The sequence below is a fragment of the Camponotus vicinus genome, unplaced genomic scaffold (assembly GCF_025532165.1).
Source record: "Camponotus vicinus isolate PSW18456_S1 unplaced genomic scaffold, iyCamVici1.0 SCAF_2, whole genome shotgun sequence".
Lineage (NCBI taxonomy): Eukaryota > Metazoa > Arthropoda > Insecta > Hymenoptera > Formicidae > Camponotus > Camponotus vicinus.
Genome location: NW_028141956.1, coordinates 2,282,525 through 2,296,447, shown reverse-complemented (window position 1 = coordinate 2,296,447; position 13,923 = coordinate 2,282,525). Strand labels below are relative to the sequence as shown.

Sequence of the window (13,923 nt, the reverse complement as noted above, 5' to 3'; positions counted from 1 at the left end):
ATAGGTCGTTATTAATAATTTGTAATAAGTAGGCCGAATAAAATGAATGAAACGCCATTTTGTAGAAGAAATTCTTAAAATTTTATTACAATATATATGAAAAAAATATAATCTTTTTTAATAATTTAAATAACATATTATAAAAAGGAGTTAAAAGTTTGCTTGCGCACATGAACTAATGATATATGTTTTCAAAGTGTTGTTCATCGGAATCGACACAGAATTGCAACCGTTTTCGAAAACTTTGAAATACATTATCAAATATGTTTATAGAAATGTTTCGAATGCAATTTTTGATTGCTATCTATCAGTTTTTCGATGAGAGGAACGACAACTGACTATTCAGATTTCTTTACTCCAAAACCTTAATTTTGCTTGTAAATAAATTTTTTTTTTTTTTTGCGAGAGAGGAGGAGAAAATGCACTTACGCACACCGGGGACCCCGTAGTCCCCGGTAGTGTTGGACTCGGCCTATCTAGCGGCCCCTACCAACTAAAAATCTTCTTGGCACCTACCAGTGGCGACTAGACTCCCGAGAGGTACCCGCTCTCGCATTACCCTCTCGGGGGTCCTATGTCAGTTGGGTTTACACACCCTCGTTCAATCGGGAATGCTTGTTAATATACCTATTGATCCAAAAATGAATTTCATTTGAAAAAAATAATCTTCTTCATCGAGTTTCTCATTTTTAAACATGTCAGTCAATGAAACAAGAAAAAAATAACTTAAATTAGCATATTTGTAGTACTTAAATTAGTATATTTTAATATTACATACATTTTAATATTACATATATACATATAATTTTATTTAGTATTATACAGGATATTCGATAATACTCGCCGAAGCGTTTCTACTTAATTTCCCATTAATTATTGCATAGATCGCAAAACGATAGAGAGGACTTTTCTACTCACAATCAGTTTAATCCGCTCTACTTGCATACTACTTGGGTGTGTATGAAAATTATCGGACACACACACACACACACCCTTATACATATATATAATTATAATTTGACATACAAAATTACAATTTTAAGTGCTTATATTTTTTATTATTGCGAGATTGAAGAAACATTCGCATAAGTAAGATATATGGTACTTCTGCCATTAAGGATAATACGTAAGCGCAAAGGTAAATAATCACAAAATATCCTATAAACATAATAACCTAAAAATTGATAATAAATGTTAAAAAGTTCTTCGTTAATAGTAGAATTTTAGAGATAATCTTTACTTACCATAGGCAGAAATTCCAAGTGAACGGATGTTTCACTAGATAAACGAATCGATTGTATGATAAAAGGATTTATAAGATATACACAATAAGTAAGTTTACTAAGAGGGATGAAGACTTTGAACGATAATAATTGATTTATAATACCTGTAACAAAATAAAACTTATATATCTATGTATATGTGTGATGATAACAATAAAATTTTTGCAATTATGTAATTATTTTTCATGCTTTATGCCAGCATTTATTGAAAATGAAACTTATAAAAGAGTAAATTAAAAATAAATTAAATGAGAGACAAGTTATGAATATAATATAGTTTAGTACGCGATAACGATTCGTCCCTCTCGCGGGGCAAGGGGGACGAAGAAGTATAACTATGGCGCTAGTGGCCAAATAGTTTTAATTTATTTATTCAATTTTCCATCACCGCAAAAAAGTACGCTGAATAAGAATATATACGCATTCGACTTATAACAATTATCAGAAATATTAAATAAAAAATAATTTAAAACGACATTAATATACAAAAAATTCAGAATTTTATTTAAAATAGAGTATTTTTTGTGATCGATAATTAGGTCGATAAATCAGTGCCAGTCAATCGCTGCTGGCTGATGACGCTACGGTTATGTACTTTTACGTTCCCCTTGCCCCGCGAGAGGGGCCAAAGAACACGAATCGTTGTCGCGTACTGTATAATTTATTTACGTAGATTTTTATGTTCAAATATGTATGCTCAGATTTTTCATATAAATATACTTACCACCATGCTTAGAAAAACACGCTATTACAATCCATGCTATACCTATAGCCCAAAGTGTTCTACTCAAAGCAATATAGATAGCAGTATATAGAATAGATACATTTCGTTCATAAAGGCCTATCAATGCAAAAATATTACACGCGCTACCAAAACACCAACATAAAATTACAGTTTCCTGAAAAAAAAAAATGCTTTAGATATAATATATAAATATATTAATATAAATATATGTATAAATATTTAATTAAAATAAAAATATATTAATATACAAAAACTAATATATAAGTAATTAATCAGGATATATATATAATCTATTTATGTATTTTATAATTATTTTAATAATTGTTTAATTGTTTATTTTTTCATTAAATTCATATAAGAATAAAATTATACTTTACCTTTTTAAAGACTAATTTTTTATTTAGTCTTCTTATAATATAACCTGCAATTATGCCAATAATATATGGTCCTATTCTGATCCAAGGAGAGAAGTAGAAGATACTTCTAAGTCTCAATTGTTCATCTAATCTGCAATAAAAATAGGGTTTATTTAATTATTCTCATAATTAGCATAACATTTCATATTCTTAACATAATATCTTATAAGCGTCTTAACATATTCTAATTAGCATTTTTATCACTTACGTCGGGATATATTCATAACTATATGAAATATAACCGCTAAGCACAATAGAACTTAGTAGAAGTGTACCCAATATGAAAACACTCGTGTAAAAGTATCTGAAATTAGCAATTTATATTTATTTGAATATGTATGCCCAGCATATGTTGATTATAATACCATCAACTTATCAATATATCAACTTACATAGTTGACAAAATCAATAGTATTGTAGCAATTATAAAGTATTGCATATCATTGGATAAATACCAACTCCAAATCATACACTATAAAATTATATAAAAATTTTAATGATTTGTAAATAATATAGCTAATTATATTTTAAATATGATTATATACCATTCTATCGGAATCGAACAGATTATTTATGTATAAAAGATTTTTCCACCAATATTGTGAGCAAACTTTATACATATAAGTTGGAAAGTGTGAATTCTTGTCGTACCAAGCCAAATTTAATTGCAATATTCCTATCGTCATCATGTATGCAGGAGTCAACCTTAAAATAAATAATTTGGAGATATATCAAAATATATAAACAGAAGAAACAAAAAAAAGAAATATAGATTTTATTTGTAAACTGTTTTTTTATATGCATCATTCTTGTTTATTGTCTGTATAAGTAATGATAATGAGAAACGTACCGAATAAATCTTCTTATTACATGAATAAAGAATTCATTTAATTTTTCTTTGTAATTAATGGATGTAGCTTTTCTTTTGTCCATTTTGTCCTTCAAATATAAATAAGATACTAAGAGCCCACTTGAAAAAAAGTAAGTATCCACTGGTACGAGTGTGTTGATTGATACGTGAATGAAGACGTTCAAGGTCATTTTGAACACTGATACTTTATTATCTATACGAAATAATTTCGATTATATATATATATTTATATATATATATATATATATGTATGCACAGATATCTATACTATAACTAGATCGCTAACTCTCATTGATTTTATACATAAAATGTCACCGAAAACCATGTAATATATGACGGTCGCGTATGCGTAATATTGGTAGAAAACTAATATGATGAATCTATAACCAGCTAATATTTAAGTTTTCACCTTAAAAATTGTACTTTTTACATCGTAAACTTTTAATTTTGTAATAAAATAAATATAAATATATATAAATGTTATATACATATATTTTTAATCTTTATATATTTTTAATCTTCTATATATATATTTTTAATCTTGATTTTAATTATATCATGTACCTTTTAAATATATTTTGATATATTTTATTTTTAAAGGGTATAACAATTCTTTAATTAAAAAAACGAAGAAGATTATATATTATTTAAAGATAACTTTTATTCAACTGTAAGTTTATACACAAATTACATACTTATATACATTGTATGTAACATCAACCAATCACAAACGTGACTGCTGTCTACCAACGTTACGCATGCGTAAGAATTTAGTACATAAATTTTGTGTATATATATTTGACGCAAGTTAGCGATCTAGTATATAGTATAGATGTCTGTGATTATACGTCGAAAACGTGATTATATATATATATATATATATATATATATATATATATATATATATATATACATATCATTTCTATAAGTTTTTTTCATATTGCTTACCGACGTAATCCATCATGAAATATACGGTATGCAAAATAATTATCCAACTCATACTTAGAAATTTTAAACCATGAATGACAGGTATTTCGTCAGCATTCAATTTCGTATTTAATATTATTTTTGTATTTGTGTATATGGAAAAACACATTAATATTTGTCCAATTCTACTTTCTCGACGTAAAGGTGTTATTTTCATTTCCTCGGATATGTTCTTCACATCTGAATCGCAATACAGAATTTTCACAATAGTATATTTATATAAAAAATCAACACATGTGCTCAATACTATGAATGAGTCTGTTGTTGAAAAAAGTTTTTAAGTGATTTCAAATACGATACTTACTAGCGGTAGTTTTATCCGTTTCGACGAAATATTTTTGATGCACAAATGTATCATATGTTGTTCCGATTATCATCATAGAAAAAGTAAGCGCTAAAACACTATAATTATAAAATAAATACAAAAAATATATCTGTTATTTCAAAATATTTGGATGTTATACAAAAATATTTCTCTTAAATATATTAATATGTGCTAATAAAGTTATTATTATTCTATATTATTATTGATAAAGTTATTATTATGCTATTATTAATTATATATTTTGTTCGTATTTTTCGACATACCAGATAAAAAATATTGCATCATTAAGTAATCCTTGCTGATTATATTTTAAATTTTTAACTTCGACCAATTTGAAGTCTACAGAATAAAGGTCATTAACAAAAAAAGCTCTATCACGAAATATTTTTTCCAGAATTAAATTTAAGTCATTTATAGAACACGATGCCGGTAAACAAAGACCGAGCGTAACAAAGTCCTAAAACAAAATATTTTGTATAGTTAATATTACTATATCATACATGTATACTAGGATTAATGATACTTCGAAGGTTTCAACATTCGAACTCCGAAGCTTCGATATTAAAACCTTTGAAGATCGGAATTTAAAAATTCAAAGTTTTAAATCTTCGATATTTTGATAATTCAATCTTTGAAGCTTCGTAAGGACAAATATCAATATACATTATTTGATAATTTCAGAACAGGAAATATTTTTAGTAAATATTTATTTTAACTTAGCCCTCACCAATGACTTTGACCTTGACATAAGTTATCACGGTCCTGAGTAACCCTCAAAAAGTTTTAATTGTCGCTCGTTGTTTATTAAAAAAATTGTAAACAAAAAAGTTTCACGAATTTTACATAATTTTCGAACATCATTTCTGATTTAAAATCGATTAGATTTGGATTAGGTTTGGTTATATCTTCCGGAAGTAGAGCCCACCCGTAAGGGAGAGGAGATGGAACCCACTGTGTCCACGTATGTACTTTGCAAAACGAAGCAAAGTTCACTCTCAGCAAGGGTCAAGATGTAGAATGAACTTCGTTTCGTCTCATAAAAAACATGCGCGAATTCAATCGCCCCTCCCTATGGAGAGTTCCACTTCCGGAAAATATAATCTAATCCAAATCTATTTCTGATTTAAAACTAAATTTTGGCTTGTATTACGTTATATATATATACACTTTATATACAGGGTGAGCCATTTTAATTAACGCACGCAATTATTTCGGAAACAAAGCATTTTAGAGAAAAATGTTTCAGACAAAAGTTTTATGGTTTCGAGGGGGCCATAAGATGGTATCATTGGTTTGACACTGAAGAGTCATTTGAAGGTCACGTGAAGGTCACTTCAATTTTTTTAAATGGAACATCCTATATATTTTTGCACACTCTTGTAGCTTATCTCGAGAGCTTTCCAAAACACTATAATTAAGTACCTTTTCGTTAAGTACTTTTTGAGTTATGAGGCTTGAAATAATTTCTTAATTTTACATAAACCGTAAAATATCTTGTAAAATATTCATTTTTCGATTATCTTACCTTAATACTTTTACGTACAAAATAATGAGAGGAATCAACTGGTGTAAAGAAAACTCATAGTTGTTTTGAAGAAAAAATATATAATTTGCAATTAACAATTCCATATTTTTTCTTCAAAACAACTATGTGTTTTCTTTAGACCAATTGATTCCTCTCATTATTTTGTACGTAAAAGTATTAAGGTAAGATAATCGAAAAATGAATATTTTACAAGATATTTTACGGTTTATGTAAAATTAAGAAATTATTTCAAGCCTCGTAATTCAAAAAGTACTTAACGAAAAGGTACTTAATTATAGTGTTTTGGAAAGCTTTCGAGATAAGCTACAAGAATGTGCAAAAATATATAGGGTGTTCCATTTAAAAAAATTGAAGTGACCTTCACGTGACCTTCAAATGACTCTTCATTGTCAAACCAATGATACCATCTTATGGCCCCCTCGAAACCATAAAACTTTTGTCTGAAACATTTTTCTCTAAAATGCTTTGTTTCCGAAATAATTGCGTGCGTTAATTAAAATGGCTCACCCTGTATATATATATATATATATATATATATATATATATATATATATATATATATGCGTATATATAATATGTATACTTTGCAATTTTCGCAATAATTATTGAAATATTGATTAATAAGATCTAGCGAATGAGTGTGCCTGAGAGCGTGAGAACGTGAGATATATACTCTAGGTATATCAGCGAGTCACATGGTAACGAGAAAGAATGACCGCAAAAACAGGCCTAAAATCGCCCGTTTCGTGGACATCGAAGTTTGAGTTTGGTCGATTTTGGCGGTAAATAAATGTACATCATGGAACATCAATCTTCTGAAAATTTCAGATTGAGCATACCTTTTATTACTGAGATATGAGGGGTTAAATTGATCACTATACATCAATGAAGGGTATGCCATTTTATCCGTTCAACACAAAATACCTCGAGGTTATTTCTCATATCAAAAAATGTTTTAGATAAGATTTGTTTATCTGTTAGAAGACTAATTTATCGTGACCTCAAATCGACGTTTAAGTCAAGTTCAGTGTTGAACGTGTAAAATGGCGTACCATTCATTCGTGAATAATACCAACTTCAACCCTTCATATCTCAGCAATAAAAGGTATGCTCAATTCGATATTTTTAGGGGATGAATGTTTGATGATATACAATCATTTACCACCAAAATCGTATCAAAACTCGAGGTTCACGAAACGGGCGATTTTTGCGGTCATTCTTTGGTTGTGCGTTCTGCGACTCTTGTCTTTTCTTGATTGTAATATATAAATATAATTGTTCTGAAACTTTCATTTCAAATAATTTTTTATTTTGTATAATTTTTGACAGTATTGCTTGTCGATTAAAATGGGAAATTTAAACATATACTGTATTCTATTATACACAAATATGTACAGAATTTTTAAAAGAAAGAATGTATTTTAATATATAAGAATAAACATACAAAATCTAGGATTAATTTATTACATATCATTGCTACAAGTTTATAAAATAAAAATTTAAAAATCTCTATGTAAATATATATTTACTAGCTTCAATTTAATTTAATACTTTTTTTAGCTAATTTTATAATACTTATCTTTTAAAAACTTACTTCATTCTCTAAATTGATGTGGTATTGAAGAGTACTGTTGTGCTTGAAATGAATAACAAAGTAATTTACTTTGAAAGGTGGAGATTCTTCTTGTGGATTACGATATATTGTATTATTTAATATATGCCGCTCTGCGATCGGTAGAGGATCTGTATTCATTATATCGAGACATTGGTTATAACTACCTAGCCAATAACTATTTCCATAAAGAAAGCCTGGTTTATATCCACCGCTAGAATCCAGCACTGAAAAATATAGAAGTAATTGTTATTTAAATAAAAATATTATTTACTAATTATAAGATCAAGTTCCAAATAAAGAATTACAAATGAAAAAAACTGCTTTACAAATTATTTTATATCGTGTGAAGTATACTACAAAATAAGTATATTTAAAAGTAAGAGTAAAAGTAGTAATATAAAAAATTATGCCCTCATAATTGCATCAAGAATAAAAATCTAGCAAGTTTAAAAGTTTTAAATCGAAATACTTTAATTGAAAACACTGTTGTACAAAATAGTTGTTTTAATTTTCAAAAATAATAACATTAAATTAAAACAATATTATATTAAAAATTAAAAATTAATCTAAAAATTAAAAATTGGAAATTATAAAATAAATAAACAAATATAAAATTATGCGGGAAAGTTCCCGTAGCTGGAAACTATAGGGTACCCGATAGGGATCGGACGGAAAGTAGATAAGACCGCGTGATCAGTCACAAACACATTTATTCAGTAACAATGTCAAACAGGAATAGTCAATGTTCGCAAGAGAATTCACAATTTTTAGTACAGAATTTCTCGGCGAGTTGATGCTTCACAAATGTAAAACTAAACAAATTGTACAAATGTTGCCGCGGGGGCGTTGGTTGATCGCCAGGCGCGCACAACAAGCGAGCGAGAGCGTTAACAATATGAGCAAGAGATAGCGTTTACAAGAGTGGTTGGACGAATAATTTTGTAACCTGCGCAATTTCGAAAAAATTGCGCAGGTTACAAAATTACCGTGACACTGCTACCTTAATAATAAATCCACAATAAGCAGGCTCATGAAAAAAAAGAAAAAAAAGAAAATCAAGTACAAAAATACAATAGACTGAATTTGTACTAATTTGTACCATCAAAAAAACTTAATCTTTTGTATTTTAATATCGTTTCTTTTATTTTTCTCGGTCTGCCGCGCACTGGATTCATATTAACACTACTGTTCATTGTGAACTGTTTGAGATGAACTGTCTCTTATGAAGAGCTGTTCGAGACTAAAGAGCAATCATTTAAAAATTCGACTTTTAAAAGATATGCGTCTTCTTTGATAGATACCGAAAAGTCGCGTACGACTCGCGGCGATTCAAATTCGAAGATATCAAGTTACCGCTACTTTTCGCTCGTTTGAAATTACTTGAAGAAAATTTATAACTTTACAAATATTTTATAAATAAAAGGCAGCATATCTTCTTCAAACGCTTTGATATGAAGAAACCGCGGCGAGTCGCGGCGACTCGACTAAAAAGTCGCGTAATTTTTTATATCATCGAATTTGAGTCGCTGCGAGTCATGCGGCTTTTCGGTATCTATCAAAGACTTCCAGAAAATGACGTATCTTTTAAAAGTCGATTTTTGAAATTATTGCTCTTTAGTCTCGAGCAGCTCTTCATAAGAGACAGTTCACATCGAAATGTCAATATAAATCTAGTACGCGGTAGACCGGGAAAAGAATAAATTTTAATGCTGAATGTAATTTTTAAAAAGGACAGTTCGATATAAAAATTGAAACTTTATATTTATTCTTGAGACTGATGAGGGGGTAGTTTTTGAATAATCGGCGAGGATACAAAATCTAAAACTTTATATTTTGATAGTACAATTTATGCCACGTTGAATGTACAAGTAGCGATTGATTCTCTTAATGGGAACGAGTACTTTATTCTTGAGACTGATAGGGCTGAGTTCAATTGGGGGTTGTTTGAAGCAGAAGGGATGAATATATTAAGTTTTTTTTTTGATGGTACAAATTAGTACATAAATTCAATCCATTGTATTTCTGTACTTGATTTTCTTTTTTTCTTTTTTTTTTGTTGTAGTCTTGCTGACTTAATATTAAGGTAATATCACGGTTTTTTCCGAAATTGCACAGGATACAAAATTAGTGGTATAAAGTAGTACAAAATAGGTAAAATAATTTGATAAGTTTGGTTTGATTTTATTAATTTGGTCCTGCTAGCTTAATGGAGGTCTCTTATACTCGACCCGTAATAAATTAACTATTTCCTTTTATAATTCAAAAACTAAACTTCCAAGAAAATTTTGCAAAAAAACGAAAAATCGCGTCAGAATTGAATCAGGAATATGTCATTTTAAAGATTATTTTTAATTATCCTGTATATATGTATATATATATATATATGTGTGTGTGTGTGTGTGTGTGTGTGTGTGTGTGTTATATATATATATATATATATATACACACAGGATATTTGTTCATATATGTCCGACCAAATATCTCGTAACTGATCGAAGTTACAAAGAAGTTTAATAAGTGAAATTTGCACGGCATTGAGCCAGCTACAAAGTGCATGTAAAAAATTTTTTTTTACTCCTGACCATTTCGAATTATGAAGGTAAACATGGTTTTTTTAAATGAATATCTATAATTTTTTTTTGCATAATTATAAAATAGAAGTCATTTGCAATCATATCTACTAAAAAATTGCTACTATGTATCGTTTACGAGATAATCGGCATCTTTAGTATCTAAATATTACATATTAAATTTATTTAAAAAAACATGTTCACCTTTATAACTTGAAAAGATCACGAGTAAGAAAAAAAATTTTTTAAATGCACTTTGTAGCTGACTAGACTCAGAGCCGTGCGAATTTCTCTTATTAAACTTTTTTGTAACTTCGATCAATTGCGAGGTATTTGGTCGGACATATATGAACAAACCCTCAGATGATATTGTCGGATATCCACTTCTTAAACCTGAATACTTTAAAAACCCTTTTTGGTAATTTATTATTCACTGGATATCGAGTGTTATTGTGCGCATTGAAGGCGAGATATTCCGCAGAAAATTGTAAACTGAAAACGCCGCGATTTTATTAAATCGAAGTGTCTTATCGTTATCTCGTTTTCTCGTTCGGGCGGCTGAAGTCGGTGCGTCGTCCGCTTGTATAATAATTTAATTCATCTCGCTCGCGCTCGATTGCTGCCGCACATGTCAATGCCACATAGACTATAAATCCTTCACCTTATTACGAGCCTATTAATCGATTTTGCTGGTGCCGATCTGTATTTCTTCTTATTATTTCTATTTCTTTAATTTTTAAATATATTATTTTAATATATTAATTTAATATATTATTTTTTTTAATTATTTTTTTAATTATTTTTTTTAATATAATAATTTTTTTAATATATCATTTTATTATATTTTAAATATTGTCTTGATATTTTTAGCGTTGTTCTCGATCTCCGTTCGACTGACCCAGTCGACTGACCCAGTCGACTGACCAGTTCCTCTTTCCATTACATTGCCAAGCTGTCGCGTTAATTACGTCAATTCCGTCGCATTCGTCTTTCCATCTCCATTTCGGTTTCGTGTCGACATTTTTCGCGTAATTTTGGTGCGGTTTTCCGTACGTGACGCCCAATCATTTAGTAATTTTCGTGATTACTTTCGGATGGAGACGCGAAATCGCGAATCGCGCCGAAGGTGTATCATGTAATCACCGCGCGACCCCGTACGGTCCAGGTAAAAAGCACGATCACAAATTTATATATATATATATATATATATATATATATATATATATATATATAGACATATATACAGAGTATAATTATTAATAATCAATAATTACACAGGCCTGCGAGGTTTTTTTTTTTTAAGATGCAATAGTGATTTCCGACGTAATTTTGTGCGCTGAATCCGAATCTGGCCGCCGAATTTGCGTAGCACATAAGGTTTTTGAGTAATTTGTAGTTGAATGGCCCAAAAATCGCTATTTTGGCCATCTTCATGAATTTATTGTGGGGAAATCAAATTTTTTGAAATATTTTTGCCAATGGCATCGTATAGTACTCACTTTCACCTTTCAAATCCACTTTCGATTACGGCCGCACGATTTTTTTTTGCTGAGATATATAAGTATGAAGTTATAAGAAAATTTACGTTAAAGAAAATTTACATAGACATCGATATGGTAGATCCATCATCTTGAAATTTGAAAAGACTGACATATGTCAGGTTCGGTTGCCCAAAAAAGTATTGTAAAGAAATATCTAATACAGTTGTTACACATTTTGATAAATTTTTCTAAATTTTATGCCTTTTTATTGTGATTCTATTCGCCATATTGGATGCGCCATTTTTAATTTCAAAAGGTGACAGAAGGTATTTAAAAATGTATATTTTTACCCTAATTTTGATTCGTAGTGAGATAGAGAGGTGCCACGGTTGATTTAGAATGGCTTATTGGATCCCTGTGCATGACTGGTCTTATAACTTGTATATCTGAGCGAAAAAGAATCGTGCGGCGGTAATCGAAAGTGGATTTGAAATGTGAAAAGTGGATTTGAAAGATGAGTACTATACGATGCCATTGACAGAAATATTTCAAAAAATTTGGTTTACTCACAATAAATTCATGAAATTGGCCAAAATAGCGATTTTTGGACCATTCAACTACAAATTACTCAAAAGCATGACGTGCTGGGGAAATTCTGCGGCCAGATTCGTTTTCAAAAGCGTCACAAAATCTATCAGATTCACCTACTCTGCTTTTTGTAACTGACAAAAGTTCAAATTTCGCAGGCCTGTGTTATTTTCCCGCTGTTGTTGCAATGACGGAAAAAGACAAGTTTAGTTCACTTTAATTACAATTTTTATAATTAACAATTCAGAACAATTATAATAAATATATAGAATAAATGCAAATAATTGTTCGTCAATTTCTTCTAATTATCAATTCTTTTCATAAAATTATAATTACATAAATATAATTTTACTTACTTTTTAAGCTCCATAATATTCGTTGATCTACAGCGTCTTTAAAATTTTGTAATTCTTTTCCACATATAATTGAGCTAACAAAATCGGCTCTCGAAGCAACGATATAAGCGGGCAGAACATTATTATTAACTTTCTCGTATTCAATCTTATTAGATTTATTAATTTGAGCATAAACATAAATTAATGCGTCAAAATTTATATAAATACATAAAATAAACACAAATCGATAAAATAACATAATGCAGCTATAACACAATCACTTATATTTTTTAATATTATAAAATATTAGTGAATATCTCCTGGTATAAATTTTGATCGGGCGCTTGTATGGCACTGCTACATCTGCATCAGGTCTGCAGTCGATTTATACTATTCCGCCGATTTTTACGACCATCCCCACTCTTCTTATTTTCTAGCATTTAGAAAGGTACCTATACATGGCAGCATCAAGTGTCGAGCGTCTGCGCAGAAAACCATTATCGGTGTTATTGCGCAGGATTTAAAATGATTTAAATTCCAGCTTTTTACGACCACGGTACTTACGACAGATAACAAACACAAACATGGCAAGCACATGAGATAAAAATGGTTAGATATTCGCTGTGATGAAGGATGCTCAAGCTCAAGGACGATATTACCTATCAATCTCATGGGGCGCATATTACCCCGGGCACTGTTAATTTATTTAGAGAATTATTATCATTATGTTATAAAGCTAAAAATAACACTAAAATGGAATACGTATGTTAAGTGTATATATATATATATATATATATATATATATATATATATATGTATATATACACTTAACATAAATTTATATATAGACTTTTTATGTACATATAAATTTATTATATAATAAGATACACGCATAAAATTAATATCATTACTTATTATAACTATTATTTATTGTAATTATAAAATAGAAAGTGTATTTAAATTTAATGCCAATAGTTTTCCATATCACCTTTCAAATACTATTGCGTTTTATTTTTTTGAGTGGTCTCGCCAGTAGGCCTATTCCATATTGCCAATAAAATTATAAATTTTATTTGCATTTTGCTGCTTTGAGTGCCGAAATATCAACGTCAATTTTTGAGGAACTTATTTGAGCGAGGATAACGATGCATCGTTTAAAGA

General features: G+C 29.2%; 1 protein-coding gene across 2 annotated transcripts; it reads right to left on the bottom strand.

Moving 5' to 3' along the window:
• Positions 1 to 76: 76 nt before the first annotated feature.
• On the bottom strand, positions 77 to 13,515 carry LOC145966015 (nose resistant to fluoxetine protein 6-like). Of its 2 annotated transcripts, XM_083089684.1 has the most exons (14): positions 13,327 to 13,515; positions 12,784 to 13,244; positions 7,768 to 8,012; positions 4,891 to 5,084; positions 4,607 to 4,704; positions 4,264 to 4,482; positions 3,295 to 3,508; positions 2,990 to 3,149; positions 2,837 to 2,916; positions 2,653 to 2,748; positions 2,406 to 2,535; positions 2,008 to 2,182; positions 1,245 to 1,387; positions 77 to 1,174 (listed from the first exon to the last, which is right to left on the bottom strand). In XM_083089684.1, exons 2-14 carry the CDS (start codon positions 13,019 to 13,021, stop codon positions 1,031 to 1,033), a joined length of 2,136 nt encoding a protein of 711 aa, XP_082945810.1. In that variant the 5' UTR covers positions 13,022 to 13,244; positions 13,327 to 13,515; the 3' UTR covers positions 77 to 1,030. The 2 variants fall into 2 exon arrangements, with proteins under 2 accessions (XP_082945810.1, XP_082945809.1); XM_083089683.1 differs by having other exon boundaries at positions 12,784 to 13,515.
• Between the last annotated feature and the right edge of the window lie 408 nt (positions 13,516 to 13,923).

What these genes read in the sequence shown, in the direction of transcription:
- LOC145966015 (XM_083089683.1), bottom strand. Translation starts at nt 13,021, where the DNA reads ATGTTATTTTATCGATTTGTGTTTATTTTATGTATTTATATAAATTTT. An exon ending in GATGCAATATTTTTTATCTG is followed by an intron (nt 4,705 to 4,890) that starts GTATGTCGAAAA and finishes TTATAATTATAG; the next exon opens with TGTTTTAGCGCTTACTTTTT. An exon ending in AAAAATTAGTCTTTAAAAAG is followed by an intron (nt 2,183 to 2,405) that starts GTAAAGTATAAT and finishes TTTTTTTTTCAG; the next exon opens with GAAACTGTAATTTTATGTTG.